Below are 22389 nucleotides of genomic sequence, written 5' to 3'. Positions count from 1 at the left end.
CTCTGTGTTTGGTCTCCAGCAGCTCCTGAAGGAAATACAGCAGGTAAAATAAGTATTGAACACGTAATTTTTCTCTTTTTCTCTCCTAATTTTTCTCAGTAAATATATTTCTAAAGGTGCTATTGACATGAAATTTTCACCAGATGTTGGTAACAACTCATGAAATCCACACATGCAAAGAAATCAAACCATAGATGTCCATAAATTAAGTTGTAATGTTAATGACTCAGTGTCATGTGTCACAGTGTGATTTTGGCCAGTTGGCCCGATCCCAAACACACAGCCAAGGAAATGCTCTGTTGGTTTCAGAGAAGGAAAATAAAGCTGCTGGAATGGCCCAGCCAATCACCTGAGGTCAGAGTTCATAGACACATAGACAGAGTTCATCTGGACACTGTTTTCAGAATCAATTGATTCTGAAAACAGTGTCCAGATGACTACGACTGAAACCTTTTCTACGATAGAACACTCCTGGACGAATGAGGGACTACACCGTATTATAACTTAATATATGGACATCTATGGTTAGATTTCTCTGCATGTGTGGATTTCATGAGTTGTTACCAACATCTGGTGAAAATTTCATGTCAATAGCACCTTTAGAAATATATTTACTGAGAAAAATGGTGATGTGTATAATACTTATTTTACCTGCTGTATCTGGCTCTTCAGCTGCTAAATGCTCCACTGTGTTCACCAGCTGCTCCCTGACTGCGTCTGTCTGCTGTTTGCTGCTGAGCAGCTCGTGTTCAGCAGCTTTTTCTCTGGAAACATTTGGAAACAAGGTTAGAAAAAACCAAAACGGTGCACTAAAAGTTGCTAAGCGCTCTCACTATGACCTATGTCACATCACACGCAGTGATTGATCAGTGAAGCCACAATACATTTGCATTCAAGTGTGTAATTCTGTGTGATACTGGTGTCCCTGGAGTTCTCAAGAACTAGAGCCGTTATTAATTATTGATTGTATATAAGATCCATCTTTGCTACACTATCATCAGCAAACACCATCACCATCATGGAAGTCCAGTCAGCCCTCACGGATGTCACAGCTTGTGTGCTGTTCTGTCTCACGCTTCTGCAGAAGTGAAGGAAGTCTGCTTTACTGTCAAAGCACTGAGCAAATGTTTTCTATTAGAAGATATTTAAGCTTAGGTTTACGCTGTTTGTGTTGGGCTGCTGTCAGCTGAGCTATGGGCAATATGAACGACTGAATCAGGGCGTTGGCAGGTATCACCATCACTAGATAAATACCAGAGAACAAACAATTAGTGATTTGTCCTGTCATAAAAAAACAATTAAAAGCTTCTTTTAGATTAGGAAGGCAGATTGATTTTAGATTTGCATTTCTGTCTGTGTGTTTTCAGTGTGTGTGGCCTCACGTCCTGGCTTTGTAACTAACTGTATTTAATAGCCGGTCTTTGTCTTGTTCAGCAGCTCCACACAGGACGGCTGAAGCTACGCGCTGACACTGAGAAGGACGAAGAGAAGATCATTCTGCAGCAGGTCTTCTATAAACTCATCTTCTTTCTTTTTTGAAAGTCCTGGCAGTATCAGTGTAAGTCATCTGCTCCCTGCTGAAGTATGAGTAACATGCCTGTCTCTCTTAATGAAAGGACATCATCATCTCTCACATCTGCCACATCTCTACCATGAAGATGCTGACTGTGTCCGTGTTTGTGTGTGCCATGATGGCTCTGACCAGAGCTACTCGTGAGTATTTACTGGCAGTGGTGAGATGTCATTTATTGAAGTACTAAACATGAGAAAATTTTCTGAAGTACGTGTATTTTACTTGAGTATTTCCATTTTCGGCTTCTTTCTACTTCACTACATTCAGAGTGAAATGTTGTACTTTTGACTCCACTGCATTTATCTGTCAGCTATAGTTATTACTTACTTTACAGATGAAGATTTTGTGTCAGCTTTTCATGAGCTGTTTTCAACTTTATGATTGTATCATTTTCAGACACAGTTTTTAAATGGTTCATTTAGCTGAAGTAGTGTGATCATTTTTTCAACCCATAAAGGAACACAAAAATTCAAAATGACAAAATTTGTAGTTACATACATGGGACAGCATAGATGCATTGTTATTGATTAAACTACACAGCAGTACATAAAGTAGATAGAATTAACTCCACCTCACTCAGCTACAAGATTAAAATGTTGCTTAAACATGAATGCATCATAATTATAATCCAATAATATATTCTATTAGCCTATAATATAGCTGCTATCTATCTATAATAATACTGTATCAAGGGTAATTCTGGATTATTACATTACTTTTGATACTTCATGTCCATCTTGCTGATAATACTTCTGTGTTTTTACTTAAAGAAAACTTTTAATGCAGGACTTACACTTGTAACAGATTATTTTCATATTGTATTATCATCACTTTAACTAAAAGGAACAGTTAGACATTTTTTAAAAAACTCTTATTCGCATTCTTGCTGAGAGTTCGATGAGAAGCTTGATGTCACTCTCATGTTTGTACGCTAAATTTGAAGCTACAGCAGTAGCCGATTAGCTTAGCATTAAGACAGCTAGCCTGGCTTTATCCAATGTTTACAAAATACCAGCACCTCTAAAGCACATTCATTTACGCGTTAGGTCTTGTTTGTTTAATCCCTAAAAAAAGTATACAAATAATGTTTTACAGGGTTATGTGCCGGATAGCTGGGGCTAGCTGTTTCCAGTTAATCTAAGCTAACAGCTGCTGGCTAGAACTTCATATTTAAGAGACATGAGAGTGGTTTCCACGTTTTCATCTAAGTCTCTGCCAGAAAGTGAATAAGAGTGTTTCCCAAAATGTCAAACTATTCCTTTAAGTAAAGGATGTGCGTGCTTCCTCCACCACTGCTCACTGGTGTGTCAAACTGTCCTTCCAGCTCTTCCAGAAACAGAGGACGAGCCTGTGACACAGGACATTATGGTTGATCGTGAGTGTATATTTCCTCAGATTTGTAATGATGTGAATATAAATACAATGAAATAACAATAAAATAAATAAAAGAGCAGATGTCTTTAATAACTGCTATGTCAAATTGTCCAGCTTATACAGATGGAGACAGCTGGACTCCAATTACAACTCCAGAAACAGGTTGGTGGATATATACTTTTAGGTATTTACAAAAATGCAACATACTTTGTCAAAATGTTCTCCAGAGAGAGAAAAACTTTTAATGCAGGACTTATACTTGTAACAGATTGTTTTCATATTGTATTATCATTACTTTTACTAAAAGGAACAGTTAGACATTTTTAGAAATACTCTTATTCGCTTTCTTGCTGGATGAAGAACAAAATGAAGACTTTGGAGTGGCCTAGTCAAAGTCCTGACCTGAATCCTATTGAGATGCTGTGGCATGACCTTAAAAAGGCAGTTCATGCTTGAAAACCCTCCAATGTGGCTGAATTACAACAATTCTGCAAAGATGAGTGGGCAAAAATTCCTCCACAGCGCTGTAAAAGACTCATTGCAAGTTATCGCAAATGCTTGTTTGCAGTTGATGCTGCTAAGGGTGGCACAACCAGTTATTAGGTTTAGGGGGCAATCACTTTTTCACACAGGGCCATGTAGGTTTGGATTTTGTATTCACTAATAACAACTTTCATTTAAAAACTGCATTTTGTGTTTACTTGTGTTATCTTTGACTAATATTTAAATTTGTTTGATGATCTGAAACATTTAAGTGTGACAAACATGCAAGAAAAATAAGAAATCAGGAAGGGGCAAACACTTTTGCAAGTCACTGTAAATACAATGAAATAACAATAAAATAAATAAAAGAGCAGATGTCTATAATAACTGCTATGTCAAACTGTCCAGCTTATACAGATGGAGACAGCTGGACTCCAATTACAACTCCAGAAACAGGTTGGTGGATATATACTTTTAGGTATTTACAAAAATGCAACACACTTTGCCAAAATGTTCTCCAGAGAGAGAAAAACTTTTAATGCAGGACTAACACTTGTAACAGATTATTTTCATATTGTATTATCATTACTTTTACTAAATGGAACAGTTAGACATTTTTAGAAATACTCTTATTCGCTTTCTTGCTGAGAGTTCGATGAGAAGCTTGATGTCACTCTCATGTTTGTACGCTAAATTTTAAGCTACAGCAGTAGCCGATTAGTTTAGCATTAAGACAGCTAGCCTGGCTTTATCCAATGTTTACAAAATACCAGCACCTCTAAAGCACATTCATTTACGCGTTAGGTCTTGTTTGTTTAATCCCTAAAAAAAGTATACAAATAATGTTTTACAGGGTTATGTGCCGGATAGCTGGGGCTAGCTGTTTCCAGTTAATCTAAGCTAACAGCTGCTGGCTAGAACTTCATGTTTAAGAGACATGAGAGTGGTTTCCACCTTTTCATCTAAGTTTCTGCCAGAAAGTGAATAAGAGTGTTTCCCAAAATGTCAAACTATTCCTTTAAGTAAAGGATGTGCGTGCTTCCTCCACCACTGCTCATTGGTGTGTCAAACTGTCCTTCCAGCTCTTCCAGAAACAGAGGACGAGCCTGTGACACAGGACATTATGGTTGATCGTGAGTGTATATTTCCTCAGATTTGTAATGATGTGAATATAAATACAATGAAATAACAATAAAATAAATAAAAGAGCAGATGTCTATAATAACTGCTATGTCAAACTGTCCAGCTTATACAGATGGAGACAGCTGGACTCCATTTACAACTCCAGAAACAGGTTGGTGGATATATGCTTTTAGGTATTTACAAAAATGCAACACACTTTGTCAAAATGTTCTCCAGAGAGAGAAAAACTTTTAATGCAGGACTTATACTTGTAACAGATTATTTTCATATTGTATTATCATTACTTTTACTAAAAGGAACAGTTAGACATTTTTAGAAATACTCTTATTCGCTTTCTTGCTGGATGAAGAACAAAATGAAGACTTTGGAGTGGCCTAGTCAAAGTCCTGACCTGAATCCTATTGAGATGCTGTGGCATGACCTTAAAAAGGCAGTTCATGCTTGAAAACCCTCCAATGTGGCTGAATTACAACAATTCTGCAAAGATGAGTGGGCAAAAATTCCTCCACAGTGCTGTAAAAGACTCATTGCAAGTTATCGCAAACCCTTGATTGCAGTTGTTGCTGCTAAGGGTGGCCCAACCAGTTATTAGGTTCACGGGGGCAATCACTTTTCCACACAGGGCCATGTAGGTTTGGATTTTGTATTCACTAATAACAACCTTCATTTAAAAGCTGCATTTTGTGTTTACATGTGTTATCTTCGACTAATATTTAAATTTGTTTGATGATCTGAAACATTTAAGTGTGACAAACATGCAAAAAAATAAGAAATCAGGAAGGGGGTAAACACTTTTGCAAGTCACTGTAAATACAATGAAATAACAATAAATTAAATAAAAGAGCAGATGTCTATAATAACTGCTATGTCAAATTGTCCAGTTTATACAGATGGAGACAGCTGGACTCCAATTACAACTCCAGAAACAGGTTGGTGGATATATACTTTTAGGTATTTACAAAAATGCAACACACTTTGCCAAAATGTTCTCCAGAGAGAGAAAAACTTTTAATGCAGGACTAACACTTGTAACAGATTATTTTCATATTGTATTATCATTACTTTTACTAAATGGAACAGTTAGACATTTTTAGAAATACTCTTATTCGCTTTCTTGCTGAGAGTTCGATGAGAAGCTTGATGTCACTCTCATGTTTGTACGCTAAATTTGAAGCTACAGCAGTAGCCGATTAGTTTAGCATTAAGACAGCTAGCCTGGCTTTATCCAATGTTTACAAAATACCAGCACCTCTAAAGCACATTCATTTATGTGTTAGGTCTTGTTTGTTTAATCCCTAAAAAAAGTATACAAATAATGTTTTACAGGGTTATGTGCCGGATAGCTGGGGCTAGCTGTTTCCAGTTAATCTAAGCTAACAGCTGCTGGCTAGAACTTCATGTTTAAGAGACATGAGAGTGGTTTCCACCTTTTCATCTAAGTTTCTGCCAGAAAGTGAATAAGAGTGTTTCCCAAAATGTCAAACTATTCCTTTAAGTAAAGGATGTGCGTGCTTCCTCCACCACTGCTCACTGGTGTGTCAAACTGTCCTTCCAGCTCTTCCAGAAACAGAGGACGAGCCTGTGACACAGGACATTATGGTTGATCGTGAGTGTATATTTCCTCAGATTTGTAATGATGTGAATATAAATACAATGAAATAACAATAAAATAAATAAAAGAGCAGATGTCTATAATAACTGCTATGTCAAACTGTCCAGCTTATACAGATGGAGACAGCTGGACTCCATTTACAACTCCAGAAACAGGTTGGTGGATATATGCTTTTAGGTATTTACAAAAATGCAACACACTTTGTCAAAATGTTCTCCAGAGAGAGAAAAACTTTTAATGCAGGACTTATACTTGTAACAGATTATTTTCATATTGTATTATCATTACTTTTACTAAAAGGAACAGTTAGACATTTTTAGAAATACTCTTATTCGCTTTCTTGCTGGATGAAGAACAAAATGAAGACTTTGGAGTGGCCTAGTCAAAGTCCTGACCTGAATCCTATTGAGATGCTGTGGCATGACCTTAAAAAGGCAGTTCATGCTTGAAAACCCTCCTATGTGGCTGAATTACAACAATTCTGCAAAGATGAGTGGGCAAAAATTCCTCCACAGCGCTGTAAAAGACTCATTGCAAGTTATCGCAAATGCTTGTTTGCAGTTGATGCTGCTAAGGGTGGCACAACCAGTTATTAGGTTTAGGGGGCAATCACTTTTTCACACAGGGCCATGTAGGTTTGGATTTTGTATTCACTAATAACAACTTTCATTTAAAAACTGCATTTTGTGTTTACTTGTGTTATCTTTGACTAATATTTAAATTTGTTTGATGATCTGAAACATTTAAGTGTGACAAACATGCAAGAAAAATAAGAAATCAGGAAGGGGGCAAACACTTTTGCAAGTCACTGTAAATACAATGAAATAACAATAAAATAAATAAAAGAGCAGATGTCTATAATAACTGCTATGTCAAACTGTCCAGCTTATACAGATGGAGACAGCTGGACTCCAATTACAACTCCAGAAACAGGTTGGTGGATATATACTTTTAGGTATTTACAAAAATGCAACACACTTTGCCAAAATGTTCTCCAGAGAGAGAAAAACTTTTAATGCAGGACTAACACTTGTAACAGATTATTTTCATATTGTATTATCATTACTTTTACTAAATGGAACAGTTAGACATTTTTAGAAATACTCTTATTCGCTTTCTTGCTGAGAGTTCGATGAGAAGCTTGATGTCACTCTCATGTTTGTACGCTAAATTTGAAGCTACAGCAGTAGCCGATTAGTTTAGCATTAAGACAGCTAGCCTGGCTTTATCCAATGTTTACAAAATACCAGCACCTCTAAAGCACATTCATTTACGCGTTAGGTCTTGTTTGTTTAATCCCTAAAAAAAGTATACAAATAATGTTTTACAGGGTTATGTGCCGGATAGCTGGGGCTAGCTGTTTCCAGTTAATCTAAGCTAACAGCTGCTGGCTAGAACTTCATGTTTAAGAGACATGAGAGTGGTTTCCACCTTTTCATCTAAGTTTCTGCCAGAAAGTGAATAAGAGTGTTTCCCAAAATGTCAAACTATTCCTTTAAGTAAAGGATGTGCGTGCTTCCTCCACCACTGCTCACTGGTGTGTCAAACTGTCCTTCCAGCTCTTCCAGAAACAGAGGACGAGCCTGTGACACAGGACATTATGGTTGATCGTGAGTGTATATTTCCTCAGATTTGTAATGATGTGAATATAAATACAATGAAATAACAATAAAATAAATAAAAGAGCAGATGTCTATAATAACTGCTATGTCAAACTGTCCAGCTTATACAGATGGAGACAGCTGGACTCCATTTACAACTCCAGAAACAGGTTGGTGGATATATGCTTTTAGGTATTTACAAAAATGCAACACACTTTGTCAAAATGTTCTCCAGAGAGAGAAAAACTTTTAATGCAGGACTTATACTTGTAACAGATTATTTTCATATTGTATTATCATTACTTTTACTAAAAGGAACAGTTAGACATTTTTAGAAATACTCTTATTCGCTTTCTTGCTGGATGAAGAACAAAATGAAGACTTTGGAGTGGCCTAGTCAAAGTCCTGACCTGAATCCTATTGAGATGCTGTGGCATGACCTTAAAAGGCAGTTCATGCTTGAAAACCCTCCAATGTGGCTGAATTACAACAATTCTGCAAAGATGAGTGGGCAAAAATTCCTCCACAGTGCTGTAAAAGACTCATTGCAAGTTATCGCAAACCCTTGATTGCAGTTGTTGCTGCTAAGGGTGGCCCAACCAGTTATTAGGTTCACGGGGGCAATCACTTTTCCACACAGGGCCATGTAGGTTTGGATTTTGTATTCACTAATAACAACCTTCATTTAAAAGCTGCATTTTGTGTTTACATGTGTTATCTTCGACTAATATTTAAATTTGTTTGATGATCTGAAACATTTAAGTGTGACAAACATGCAAAAAAATAAGAAATCAGGAAGGGGGCAAACACTTTTGCAAGTCACTGTAAATACAATGAAATAACAATAAATTAAATAAAAGAGCAGATGTCTATAATAACTGCTATGTCAAATTGTCCAGTTTATACAGATGGAGACAGCTGGACTCCAATTACAACTCCAGAAACAGGTTGGTGGATATATACTTTTAGGTCAAAATGAAGAAATGAGAAAAACTGCCTCTACATATTCTTGTAACTCCCCTAGAGACTCGATATTAACCTCTCGTCTGTATTTGTCTTCAGATGAACCCTGGTTTCCATCTTGTCCTGATGGTTGGACTACATTCACTATTCGTTGTCTCCGCTACGTTGCAGAAAGCATGACTTGGGCTGAAGCTCAGGTAATCCGGATGATTCTTTATTCAAAGCAGAACGTTTCTACACTAAGTTAACTCTGTATTTACTTGGTTAATTGGCATCTTCTGTTGATGTCCTATTACTAAGGTTGCTTTTCTTGGTGACATCACTCTGTCTGTTTGTCTCCACTGTAGGAAAACTGCCGGTCCATGCAGGGAAACCTTGCATTTGTAGGCGACGCTGAGTCCTTTGATGACGTTCATAAGCTGATTCAGAGTGCTGGCTATAATTCTGGAGACGTATGGGTTGGAGGCTGTGATACAGAGGTATATACTATTACATGAGGTTTGACTGCTTTTTAAACAATATTCAATTCATTCATTTTAATCCAAGTAATATCTTATATAGTAATATAGCAATGTATTATATTATATTTTGCCTCACAGGATCCTTCTTGGTCCTGGAGTATTTTTGACTGGACATCTGATGAGCGTGAGCACTTCTGTTTTCAACCCTCTGGAGGTAAATCAATCCGAGTATCAAATCAGTTCATGGTTATCCATACACAGTATTGCATTATCTAATATGGTTTTGACATTGATGAGTAACTTACTGATGCAGCTGTAAATTTAAGTCATATGAGAATTACACACCACAATGGTTTCTGCCTGAAACTGTGTGTGGCGATGCCGTTGTGCAGAACAATGTCATTTCCCCTGGAATATTTCCATAGTCTTTGTACATAGTGATGCATCATCAGATAGGTTAAGGTCTTCGTTTGTGTTGAGCTCACTGACTCCTGTGTTTTTGGCACTTACAGAAAAGGTGTCAGGGTGCTTGAATGAAACGCAGTGCGATTCTCATCTCCCATCAGTCTGCAGCATTATTCTCATGTGATTCCTGGGCTGAAACAGAGGCATGATCCGTCTGGAAAAAGCACAAACACTGGCCGATGTGTATTTGTGCCATCACTCTCATATGGAACCTGAATTCTCAGAATGTCATTTGACATCTTTCTTTCTTTCTATCGCTGTAACGCTACGAAGGAGGATCGAAGCGACAAGTGACATAAACTGGCTGGATGGTCTCTGAGGCTTTGTGCCTTTAATAAGAGCAGACTGAATGAGTTATGAAAAGAAGGATTTTAGCATGGCTTTACTCTGCAGAGTGAACTGTTCTTTCTTGTCTTGTGCAAATTAAAAACCTTAAGCATTGAAAAAGGCTGATGGTCTGTGAGTCTGTGTTAAATCTTCTGTTTACATGGGTATAATCTTCCTGAATTTCTACCATATTTTCACCATAACTCTGCAGTACTGTACGTGGTAGCAATTTTTATCCTGCAAAATAATGACAGAACTTCAAATATGGTGTTACACACATTTTAGGTCTCGTTTCAACAAAACTACTTATTCAAGAGGAAATATATCAGGCACTGTTTCACTGGTAGTAAATGTTCTGCTGCTCAAATGGGAAATATGCTGAATTTGATACATGATAACAAAAATACACACAAAAAGGGAACATTTGAAAAATGTCACCCCTGATTTTAGAGAATGAATGCTATCATAAACGTTGCTTTTAAGGACTTGAGGACTTTAAGGACACTCCCACTTCAGAACACTTGTTCAGTGTCCGTACCTGGTGCATAGGCCTGCTGCCGCCAGTCGGTATGTAGCTTCTTTCTGTCATGTATTATTTGTTGTTTAGCAGTATTTTTTCCCCTCTTAAATACACAAATCTGTGATCCAATTGTAAGCCAAAACGTAGCTTGCAGCTTTGAGTATTCTGTAAAAACACAGAACACTACACTTGCAGACTGAAACACCTTTAAGGACATAATTCTTATGGTTAAATGAAAATACTGATCAAAAACTACTTGTATTTCTTGAATTCATTGTTTAACTTCATTGATATTTATCTAAGCGATGATGTTTGCAGAGGATAATGTAGTGAATACGGAGTAGATAACTGCAGGGACATCACTACCAAGAATCACGCAGAAGAAACAGAACAACTTCTATGTGAGGCTGTACTTTGAAACAGTGATGCTTTGAGCTAAATCAGCATGCTAATATTCTCAAAATGACAATGCTAGTATGCTGATGTTTAGCAGGTTCACCATCTTAGTTTAGCGTGTTAGCATGCTAACATTTGCTACTTACCAATAAACACAGTACAGCTGAGGAATGGGAATGTCATTATTTTTTTTATGTATTTTTGGAACTTTATTTCCATTCTATTGATATTTTCAGACAGAAAGACTTTGTACATGGGCAACACACTACTTGTACAGGGTCTTTCAATGACTGAATGAAAATATAGGTCAGAAAATAAATTAAGTACCAATTGGGTACTTGTGGGTATTGTGAAGTACAAAGTGGGTTTACTGGTTGATGATAATAATATGGTATAAAGTAATAATGCATGAATTGCCAAGTTAAGTGTAGGATATTGTAGGATATTGCACAACTATCTCAAGTAATGCAGAGATGTAATGATCAATGTCCAGTTTAATGACTTAGGGTCATGAAGAGAGACAGACTACACTTACAGGGAGGAATTGAAGAGTTTGATGGCCACAGGCAGGAATGACTTCCTGTGGCGCTCTGTGGTGCTTTTTGGGGGGATGAGTCTTCCGCTGAAGGTACTCCTTTGCTTGACCAACACGTCATGGAGTGGGTGGGAGACACTGTCCAAGATGGCATGTAGTTTGGCCAGCATCCTCCTCTCTGACACCACCGACAGAGAGTCCAGCTCCACCCCCACAATGTCACTGGCCTTACGGATCAGTTTGTTGAGTCTGTTAGCGTCCGCTACCGTCAGCCTGCTGCCCCAGCATGCAACAGCATACAGGATAGCACTGGCCACCACAGACTCATAAAACATCTTCAGCATTGTCTGGCAGATGTTGAAAGACCTCAGCCTCCTCAGAAAATAGAGGCTGCTCTGGCCCTTCCTGTAAACAGCTTGAGTGTTCTTAGCCCAGTCCAGTTTATTGTCCATGTGTACTCCCAGGTACTTGTAATCCTCTATAATGTCCACACTGACCCCCAGGATGGAAACTGGGGTCACTGGTGCCTTGGCCCTTCGTAGATACACAACCAGCTCCTTAGACTTTGTCGCAATGAGCTGCAGATGGTTCTGCTCATACCATGAGACAAAGTTCCCCAACACAGCCCTGTCTCATCACCACAGCAGAGTCATCAGAGAACTTCTGAAGGTGGCAGGACTAAGTCACACCACGGACTTCATCATCACCATCTACACCATGGACTTCAGTCCGTGGTGTAGATGGTGAAGAGGAAGGAAGAGAGGACAGTCCCCTGAGGGGCCCCAGTGTTGCTGACCACGCTGTCCGACACACAGTGCTGCAGGCGCACGTGCTGTGGTCTGCCAGTCAGGTAGTCCACAATCCAGGACACGAGGGGGGCATCCACCTGCATCGCTGCCAGCTTCTCACCCAGCAGGGCTGCCCGGATGGTGTTGAAAGCACTGGAGAAGTCAAAAAACATGATCCTCGTAGATGCGGTTCAGCAGGAAGATGATGTCGTCATCAACTCCCAGCCGGGGCTGGTAGGCGAACTGAAGGGGGTCCAGGAGGGATCTGACCATGGGCCGCAGCTGTTCCAGCACTAGTCCCTACAGGGTCTTCATTATGTGGGAGGTCAGTGCCACTGGTCTGTAGTCCTTGGAGCCACTGGAACGCGGCGTCTTTGGCACAGGAAGAAGGCAAGATATCTTCCACAGAACAGGGACCCTTTGAAGACTCAGCCTCAGGTTGAAGACATGTTGAAGGACTCCACATAGCTGGGGGGCACAGGCTTTTAGCACCCTGGGGCTAACTCCATCGGGGCCTGCAGCCTTGTTTGAGTGGAGTTTCATCAGCTGTCCTCTCACCTGGTCAGTAGTCAGGCACAGAGCAGAGGTTACAGGCGGGGGAGGTGGGGGTCATTAGTAGTGTGAAGAGGGCCGTTAGCCTGATATCCAGTTGAGGGGGGAGTAGGACTCTCCCAGGAAGATGGGGCAGGGGGGAGCAGAGTACTCAGCTTGAGGGCCGACAGCAGCTGAGTTAGAGGGGGGATGAGCAGGAGCCGGTGTGTCGAATCTGTTAAAGAACAGATTAAGTTCGTTGGCCCTGTCCAAGCTGCCTTCAACTCCTCTGCTGCCAGTTGGTCTGAAGCCAGTGATGCTCTTCACGCCACTCCAGACCTCTCTCATGTTGTTCTGCTGGAGTTTCCGCTCCAGCTTCCTCCTGTACTTCTCCTTGGCCTCCCTGATCTTCACCTTCAGTTATAAAGCTTTCAGCCTTTATATTAGTTTTTTTCTCCTTTTGATTCATTTTTCTCATTGTCTGTTATAATGTTTTCAGAACGCATCTGGAGAAAACTTATTATTTTCTGATCTTAAATCTCTTATCTCACAGAGCTGACAACCCACTTTCTAAGGATCACAGAATAATAATTTTCTCTAATAATAATAATAATTTTAATAATAATCTCAATACTTCTTCCACCACTGCATTTCATATGCAGAGGTGGGTGGTAACGAGTTACATTGAACCTTAAAGATGGGTGGCATTTTACTCTGAAGGTTTAAGGTGAAAGGGTTGAAAATCAAAAATTCAGGTCAAGACTTGTCCATGAATTTGATCTTATCTTTAAATTCTGACAACTTTTAACCTATTTCATTAAATGTGTAGTGAAGACAAAAAAAGATCTCTGAACTGTGATATCAACCAGCCAGAACCGAGTGATGTTACAGAAGAGTGCGACCAGTGATTATGTCTGAATTGCATGAATTTTAATTGTCATCCTCATATTCACAAATCTGAATAATAAGTATGTTAAAAAATGTTATTTAATAAAACAATATAAAGTCTTTCATCTATGAGGAGAAGCTGAATTGATTGGTCACAATCACTGACACTACCTCGTCTTTGCAAAAATAGTAACTGCAATAAAGCTCAAATGAATAAGAGAAGAAGAAAGTTTTTCCTACGATGTCATGGTGCATCCAGAGATGTGAGTGGCAGTGTCGGTGTACTGGACGTCACAACGAACCACGTTGTTGCTAAAATTGGACTCTGGAACCTGCTGCCTGGGGTTGACTGTCACCTGCCAGGACAACACAACATTAACATTAAACATACAAGCAGTCATTAGCACAAGAGGCCACCAACTCATTAGTTTGGTGTTATTTCATTTTTATATAGGCTCAGTAATTTCCTAAAAACATCAAACATTACTCACTTGTTGGGGACGATTTTCAGCAGTGGATTAATCCACATTTCATGCTCTAGTGAGTTTACTTTAAAAAAATACCCCAAATGTTTTATTTGGGGTATTATTAGTGAATGGGAATACACAACTTATCTCTAGAAATAAGTAACAGTGATTTCGCCCCAGTGAACGCTCAGTGCTCTCTGGTTTTTGATCTTGGTGTGTTTCTCTTTCAGCCACAAACTGGGGATCTTTTCATTCACTCTGAGATTCGATCTTCTCTTCTCCTCCATTGTCCACAGTAGTCTCTTCCTGTCTTCCTGCCATAAGCGGTACACTTTCTCCTTCTCCTTCCATCACGACCTGGAATCCTGTGTTATCACTCTTAGATGTGACCGCCTTTTCTTCCTCGGTCTGTTCAGGTCCATCCTCGTGGCTCCTCCTCTTGTTTTCTGTGTGAATAGAGAAGCAGGAGAAACTGGTGAAGTTTGTAATGAAATGTTCTGTTAGTGTTTTGTAATGGCATGAAACTGAAGAAACTTAAAAAATTACAAGACTGAAAATGATTTGAAAAAGGAAACTACTGAAAACATCAGCTGGTGAAATTTTAAGTATTACAGAATATCAGTTCATTTCAAAATGAACAAATACTAAACAGAATCTTCCAACGCCAAGATCCAGAGAAGAGAGATGTTGATAAAAATGTTCATCTAAGTAGTTTTCAAGAATCACTGTTCCTTCACAGTAAGTAGGCAGCAGCAGGTGATATAAGTTTTTCTTTTGCCCCGGGTTTCGCCTCTCAGGCTACATAGGAGGAACACCTGCAGGAACTACTCAGGGCTGTAAACACACTATAAACTCCTGTGCACTGCAGTTTGTTCCGGTAAGAAAACTAATGTATGTTATTATTTATAGTCAGTAATCTCTTAAAAAAAAAAAAAAACACTATTGAACATCAATCAAAGATAAGGCAGTAAAGGACAAAGCTCATTTTGGAGGCTGTAGTTTGTGGTGCTGTTGTACAGTGTTTGTGTTATTTAGTCTCTTATTGATAGAAATGAAAAAAATATGACCCAAGAGCAGCACAAACTACATTCTCCCAAATGATCATAAAGTTAAATCAACATTATACATTATAATCTTCGTGGAGCAACTTCACAAACAGAACAATCAGAAGAAACTGCTACACAGTTTTAGTTCAAAAGTAGAGTAAAAATTCTAACTAAGCTATCCTTTTATAATTCGTAGTTACCTGGTCTCTCCTCGGCCTGGCCATCACTCCTCCTGGACAACTCTGGGATGCTCTTCAGAGACGTGACAGAGTACTGCGGGATGAGGGAGAAAGACAAAAAGAAAGAGTGAGAGATAATTGAGAGAAAATTGTACACAGTAGTTCAGCAGCTGTGCAAAGCAGTTATATTTAGATATTAGTTCATTGCAGTAGCAATTACGTTGCTCTAAGTACAGACAGATTGTAACATGAAGCAGCTCAGTTTTATACATCAAGCTAAACCTAATGCATTCACTCTGAATCCTCCTTCATGAAGGTTATATTGTTAACATCATGTTCAAACTGTTTTAATGAGTTCAGGGGACAACGTAAAATGTTGTCATATATTTTGTCATTAATATAAGATATTAACATCGATGAGCTTTTTCTTTTCTGACGCTTCTTTTGAATAAAATACAGTTTCTCTGGGAAAAGAAGGCGCTCTTCCTGAAAGTTTGGTTTATTTGCAGCAGCAGAGGGCAGAGTTGTAGCACCAGCTGCAGGATGTGAAGGAGAAGGAAATACAAAGAGGGACAGAGACAGTGGCGGAAGGACTCAGAGCCTTTACTGCAGTCAAAGTACTAACACTGTGAAAACACTCCCCGACAAGTGAAAGTCCTGCATTCAAACCTCCCTGAAGTAAAAGTATAGAAGTGTTATCAGCTCACTGTGCAGTAAAACGCTCCTGTCAGTGTTTTATGATATCTGATGTTTCTGGATTCATATTCCTGCTGCATTCATGTGTGTGTTGCATTTTACTTCTGCAGATGTTTAAGGTTGAGGTCATTTTAACTACTTTATATACATCATGGTCTATAAGATCATTGTGTGTGTGTGTGTGTGTAGTGTCGCTGTCCTGTGAGAACAGCACCTCAAACAGCAGATTTTGTACTGTGAGTATGGTGTTGCACAATTTTGCGGGAGAAGATGAGGATGTCATCAAGGTAGACAAACACGAAACGGTTTAGGAAATCGGCGGAGGACGTCATTAACCAGGGCTTGGAACACCGCCGGTGCATTGGTGAGCCCAAATGGCATGACCAGGTACTCAAAGTGACACAGGGGTGTGTTGAAGGCGGTCTTCCATTCATCCCCCTCCTGAATCCGAACCAGGTGATAGGCGTTGCGCATGTCCAGTTTAGAGAATATGGTGGCCCCGTGGAGGGGTTTAAAAGCTGAGTTGATGAGAGGCAGGGGGTACTTGTTTTTTTATGGTGATCTGGTTGAGTCCTCTGTAGTTGATGCAGGGTCACAGTGTTTTGTCTTTTGGCTACGAAGAAAAACCCTGTTCCTACCGGTGAAGAAGAGGAGCGAATGAGGCCTGCCTGTACTGAGACAGGTGGAGAGGCTGTAGGTGCTCCAACTCAGGATTCTCCCTGTCCTCCAGTGAATGTGGGGGTTGTGTTGACACAACCAGGGGTAACCCAGTGGTGTCCAAGGTGTCGAGATGAGCTTGAAGTGGAGGTCCTCACGGTGATTGCCCGATAAGACCATGGAAACCGGAGCGGTGCAATGGGTTATCTGGGCTAGGGGTCTGCCATCCAGTGCCTCCACCTTCTGTGGCCCCTGGAAGACCTCTGTGGGGATACCTGCCTGTCGAGCGAGTTCCGGATCCAGGAAGTTGTCCTCCGCTCCCGAGTCGATCAGGGCTAGCAGCAGAAGTGATCCGTGTGGATGGTGGAGAGTGACCGGGATCTGTAGATGTGGCGGTTCCGGCTGTCGAGGGTTGTTAGGGCTCACCAGAACCCCCACTGTAATTAGTGAGCCTAATCTTTTGGTCGCACGGGGCAGGTGGCCAGGAAATGGCCCCCGCGGCTGCAGTAGAGGCATTCCCCCGCAGTATGTCGGTGTAGGTGTTCTGCCGGCGTGAGGTGGGCTGAGCCAAGTTGCATCGGCTCAGAGTCTAGGCTGGCCGGTTGTGGCGGACGAGGTGCAGCGGCAATCGTCGGGTTTCCCCGCCGTGGCCCTGGAGGAAACGTAGAGTTGCGTGAAAGCAGAGCAGGAGACCGATGGAGGCGCTTTTGGCGTCATTCACGAAGGCGATTGTCTATCCCGATACCAAGGGTAATTAATGCATCCAAACCCACGGGTTCGTCGCGGGAAGCCAACTTGTCCTTGATGGTTTTCCTCCGGCCCCTTCTGAAGGCGCTAACCAGGGCTTGCTTGTTCCACCCTGAGTGAGCGGCTAGTGTGCAGAACTCAATGGAGAAGTCCGCTATATTACGATTACCTTGGCTGGTCCGAAGAAGGCGATCACAGGCGGTCCCACAGGTGTCCGGGTGGTCAAAGACCGTTGTGAAATCCACCAGGGAGAAGGACGAGAGAGGTCTGCTAGTGTGCGTCGCCTCAGCCCAAGCTAAAGCTCTTCCCCGTAGTAGTCCCACTATAAAGTTTATCTTTCGGATAATCAGAGGAGAATGTGACGGGGTGCTGGTAGAAGACCAAGGAGCACTGAAGCAAGAAACTCCGGCAGCTGTTCACTTCTCCGGAGAAGGTGTCTGGGTCCAAAGCGTTGGAGTCCCAGAGTGGCGGAGCTGACAGTGATGGTAACGGCGTGGCTGGCAGTGAGGACATCATCGGAGCCGGAGTCGAGAGCTGGGTGGAGAGTCGGGAAACCTGTTGGGTTAGTTGTGTGATTTGGGAAACCATGGCCTGATTGCTGTCTGTCAGAGCCCGGATTAATTGTTCATGCTGGCCTAGCAGAATCCCTTGGCTAGCTAGCGCTAAGTGGTAGGGTGCTACTTCCATGTTATCGTCTGCTGGGTTCATGTTGGCCAGATCAGGTGGGACTGAACCAGCCGATATTAATTTGCACTGACAAGGGGCAGGATTGCTTTCTAATTACTGATTATCTTGGCTTCCCATGCCCTTTTGCACCTCCCTTTCTTCATGTGTTCAATACTTTTTCCCTGTGTCATTAACATTTTAACACATAACTTAATATATGGACATCTATGGTTAGATTTCTCTGCATGTGTGGATTTCATGAGTTGTTACCAACATCTGGTGAAAATTTCATGTCAATAGCACCTTTAGAAATATATTTACTGAGAAAAATGGTGATGTGTATAATACTTATTTTACCTGCTGTATCTGGCTCTTCAGCTGCTAAATGCTCCACTGTGTTCACCAGCTGCTCCCTGACTGCGTCTGTCTGCTGTTTGCTGCTGAGCAGCTCGTGTTCAGCAGCTTTTTCTCTGGAAACATTTGGAAACAAGGTTAGAAAAAACCAAAACGATGCACTAAAAGTTGCTAAGCGCTCTCACTATGACCTATGTCACATCACACGCAGTGATTGATCAGTGAAGCCACAATACATTTGCATTCAAGTGTGTAATTCTGTGTGATACTGGTGTCCCTGGAGTTCTCAAGAACTAGAGCCGTTATTAATTAATGATTGTATCTAAGATCCATCTTTGCTACACTATCATCAGCAAACACCATCACCATCATGGAAGTCCAGTCAGCCCTCACGGATGTCACGGCTTGTGTGCTGTTCTGTCTCACGCTTCTGCAGAAGTGAAGGAAGTCTGCTTTACTGTCAAAGCACTGAGCAAATGTTTTCTATTAGAAGATATTTAAGCTTAGGCTTATGCTATTTGTGTTGGGCTGCTGTCAGCTGAGCTATGGGCAATATGAGCGACTGAATCAGGGCGTTGGCAGGTATCACCATCACTAGATAAATACCAGGGGAAATTTTAAACAATGAGTCATTTGTCTTGTCATAAAAAACAATTAAAAGCTTCCCTTGATCTACTTTTTTTTAGATTAGGAAGGCAGATTGATTTTAGATTTGCATTTCTGTCTGTGTGTTTTCAGTGTGTGTGGCCTCACGTCCTGGCTTTGTAACTAACTGTATTTAAGAGCCGGTCTTTGTCTTGTTCAGCAGCTCCACACAGGACGGCTGAAGCTACGCGCTGTAACTGAGAAGGACGAAGAGAAGATCATTCTGCAGCAGGTCTTCTATAAACTCATCCTCTTTCTTTTTTGAAAGTCCTGGCAGTATCAGTGTAAGTCATCTGCTCCCTGCTGAAGTATGAGTAACATGCCTGTCTCTCTTAATGAAAGGACATCATCATCTCTCACATCTGCCACATCTCCACCATGAAGATGCTGATTGTGTCCGTGTTTGTGTGTGCCATGATGGCTCTGACCAGAGCTACTCGTGAGTATTTACTGGCAGTGGTGAGATGTCATTTATTGAAGTACTAAACATGAGAAAATTTTCTGAAGTACGTGTATTTTACTTGAGTATTTCCATTTTCGGCTTCTTTCTACTTCACTACATTCAGAGTGAAATGTTGTACTTTTGACTCCACTGCATTTATCTGTCAGCTATAGTTATTACTTACTTTACAGATGAAGATTTTGTGTCAACTTTTGATGAGCTGTTTTAAACTTTATGATTCTATATTTTTCAGACAAGGTTTTTAAATGGTTCATTTAGCTGAAGAAGTAGGATCATTTTTTCAACCCATAAAGGAACACAAAAATTCAAAATGACAAAATTTGTAGTTACATACATGGGACAGCGTCGATGCATTGTTATAGATTAAACTACACAGCAGTACATAAAGTAGATAGAATTAACTCCACCTCACCCAGCTACAAGATTAAAATGTTGCTTAAACATGAATGCATCATAATTATAATCCAATAATATATGCTATTAGCCTATAATATAGCTGCTATCTATCTATAATAATACTGTATCAAGGGTAATTCTGGATTATTACATTACTTTTGATACTTCATGTCCATCTTGCTGATAATACTTCTGTGTTTTTACTTAAAGAAAACTTTTAATGCAGGACTTACACTTGTAACAGATTATTTTCATATTGTATTATCATCACTTTTACTAACAGTTAGACATTTTTAAAAAAACTCTTATTCGCTTTCTTGCTGAGAGTTCGAGAAGCTTGATGTCACTCATGTTTGTACGCTAAATATGAAGCTACAGCAGTAGCTGATTAGCTTAGCATTAAGACAGCTAGCCTGGCTTTATCTCTGCCAGAAAGTGAATAAGAGTGTTTCCCAAAATGTCAAACTATTCCTTTAAGTAAAGGATGTGCGTGCTTCCTCCACCACTGCTCACTGGTGTGTCAAACTGTCCTTCCAGCTCTTCCAGAAACAGAGGACGAGCCTGTGACACAGGACATTATGGTTGATCGTGAGTGTATATTTCCTCAGATTTGTAATGATGTGAATATAAATACAATGAAATAACAATAAAATAAATAAGAGCAGATGTCTATAATAACTGCTATGTCAAACTGTCCAGCTTATACAGATGGAGACATCTGGACTCCAGTTCCAACTCCAGTAATAGGTTGGTGTATATATACTTTTAGGTATTTGCAAAAATGCAACACACTTTGTCAAAATGTTTTCCTGAGAGAGAAAAACTGCCTCTACATATTCTTGTAACTCCCCTGGTGACTCGATATTAACCTCTTGTCTGTATTTGTCTTCAGATGAACCCTGGTTTCCATCTTGTCCTGATGGTTGGACTACATTCACTATTCGTTGTCTCCGCTACGTTGCAGAAAGCATGACTTGGGATGAAGCTCAGGTAATCCGGATGATTCTTTATTCAAAGCAGAACGTTTCTACACTAAGTTAACTCTGTATTTACTTGGTTAATTGGCATCTTCTGTTGATGTCCTATTACTAAGGTTGCTTTTCTTGGTGACATCACTCTGTTTGTTTGTCTCCACTGTAGGAAAACTGCCGGTCCATGGGTGGAAACCTTGCATTTGCAGGCGACGCTGAGTCCTTTGATGACGTTCAAAAGCTGATTCAGAGTGCTGGCTATAATTCTGGAGACGTATGGGTTGGAGGCTGTGATACAGAGGTATATACTATTACATGAGGTTTGACTGCTTTTTAAACAATATTCAATTCATTCATTTTAATCCAAGTAATATCTTATATAGTAATATAGCAATGTATTACATTATATTTTGCCTCACAGGATCCTTCTTGGTCCTGGAGTATTTTTGACTGGACATCTGATGAGCGTGAGCACTTCTGTTTTCAACCCTCTGGAGGTAAATCAATCCGAGTATCAAATCAGTTCATGGTTATCCATACACAGTATTGCATTATCTAATATGGTTTTGACATTGATGAGTAACTTACTGATGCAGCTGTAAATTTAAGTCATATGAGAATTACACACCACAGTGGTTTCTGCCTGAAACTGTGTGTGGCGATGCCGTTGTGCAGAACAATGTCATTTCCCCTGGAATATTTCCATAGTCTTTGTACATAGTGATGCATCATCAGATAGGTTAAGGTCTTCGTTTGTGTTGAGCTCACTGACTCCTGTGTTTTTGGCACTTACAGAAAACGTGTCGGGGTGCTTGAATGAAACGCAGTGCGATTCTCATCTCCCATCAGTCTGCAGCATTATTCTCATGTGATTCCTGGGCTGAAACAGAGGCATGATCCGTCTGGAAAAAGCACAAACACTGGCCGATGTGTATTTGTGCCATCACTCTCATATGCAACCTGAATTCTCGGAATCTCATTTGACATCTTTCTATCGCTGTAACGCTACGAAGGAGGATCGAAGTGACATGAACTGGCTGGATGGTCTCTGAGGCTTTGTGCCTTTAATAAGAGCAGACTGAATGAGTTATGAAAAGAAGGATTTTAGCATGGCTTTACTCTGCAGAGTGAACTTTTCTTGTCTTGTGCAAATTAAAAAGCTTAAGCATTGAAAAAGGCTGATGGTCTGTGAGTCTGTGTTAAATCTTCTGTTTACATGGGTATAATCTTCCTGAATTTCTACCAAATTTTCAGAAGAAACAGAACAACTTCTCTAATGTAGATCAATTATATTAATACAATTCAAGAGTCTGTAGCTATGCCAGCAGCTATGTGAGGCTGTACTTTGAAGCAGTGATGCTTTGAGCTAAATCAGCATGCTAATATTCTCAAAATGACAATGCTAGCATGCTGATGTTTAGCAGGTTCACCATCTTAGTTTA

At 40.3% G+C, this 22389-nt stretch overlaps 1 protein-coding gene across 1 annotated transcript; it reads left to right on the top strand.

Annotated features, from left to right (window-relative positions):
- The first annotated feature begins 736 nt into the window (after positions 1-736).
- Positions 737-22124, top strand: LOC122876813 (mucin-2-like). The gene is made up of 21 exons (XM_044197568.1): positions 737-785; positions 1435-1506; positions 1617-1713; positions 2898-2948; positions 3062-3109; positions 3839-3886; positions 4513-4563; positions 4677-4724; positions 5455-5502; positions 6129-6179; positions 6293-6340; positions 7071-7118; positions 7745-7795; positions 7909-7956; positions 8686-8733; positions 20514-20564; positions 20676-20723; positions 20869-20966; positions 21117-21248; positions 21369-21444; positions 21743-22124. Exons 3-21 carry the CDS (start codon positions 1653-1655, stop codon positions 21817-21819), a joined length of 1131 nt encoding a protein of 376 aa, XP_044053503.1. The 5' UTR covers positions 737-785; positions 1435-1506; positions 1617-1652; the 3' UTR covers positions 21820-22124.
- Positions 22125-22389: the final 265 nt, after the last annotated feature.

The sequence above is a fragment of the Siniperca chuatsi genome, linkage group LG5 (genome assembly GCF_020085105.1).
Source record: "Siniperca chuatsi isolate FFG_IHB_CAS linkage group LG5, ASM2008510v1, whole genome shotgun sequence".
Taxonomy (NCBI): Eukaryota; Metazoa; Chordata; class Actinopteri; order Centrarchiformes; family Sinipercidae; genus Siniperca; species Siniperca chuatsi.
Note: the sequence above shows the minus strand (reverse complement) of the source record. Positions and strands in the feature narration are given on the sequence as shown.

Excerpts from the sequence above, each read along its gene's own strand:
- LOC122876813 (XM_044197568.1), top strand. The coding sequence starts at position 1,653 with ATGAAGATGCTGACTGTGTCCGTGTTTGTGTGTGCCATGATGGCTCTG. Across the intron at positions 20,967-21,116 it reads TGACTTGGGATGAAGCTCAG|GAAAACTGCCGGTCCATGGG; the intron begins GTAATCCGGATG and ends TCTCCACTGTAG. Across the intron at positions 21,445-21,742 it reads CTGTTTTCAACCCTCTGGAG|AAAACGTGTCGGGGTGCTTG; the intron begins GTAAATCAATCC and ends TGGCACTTACAG.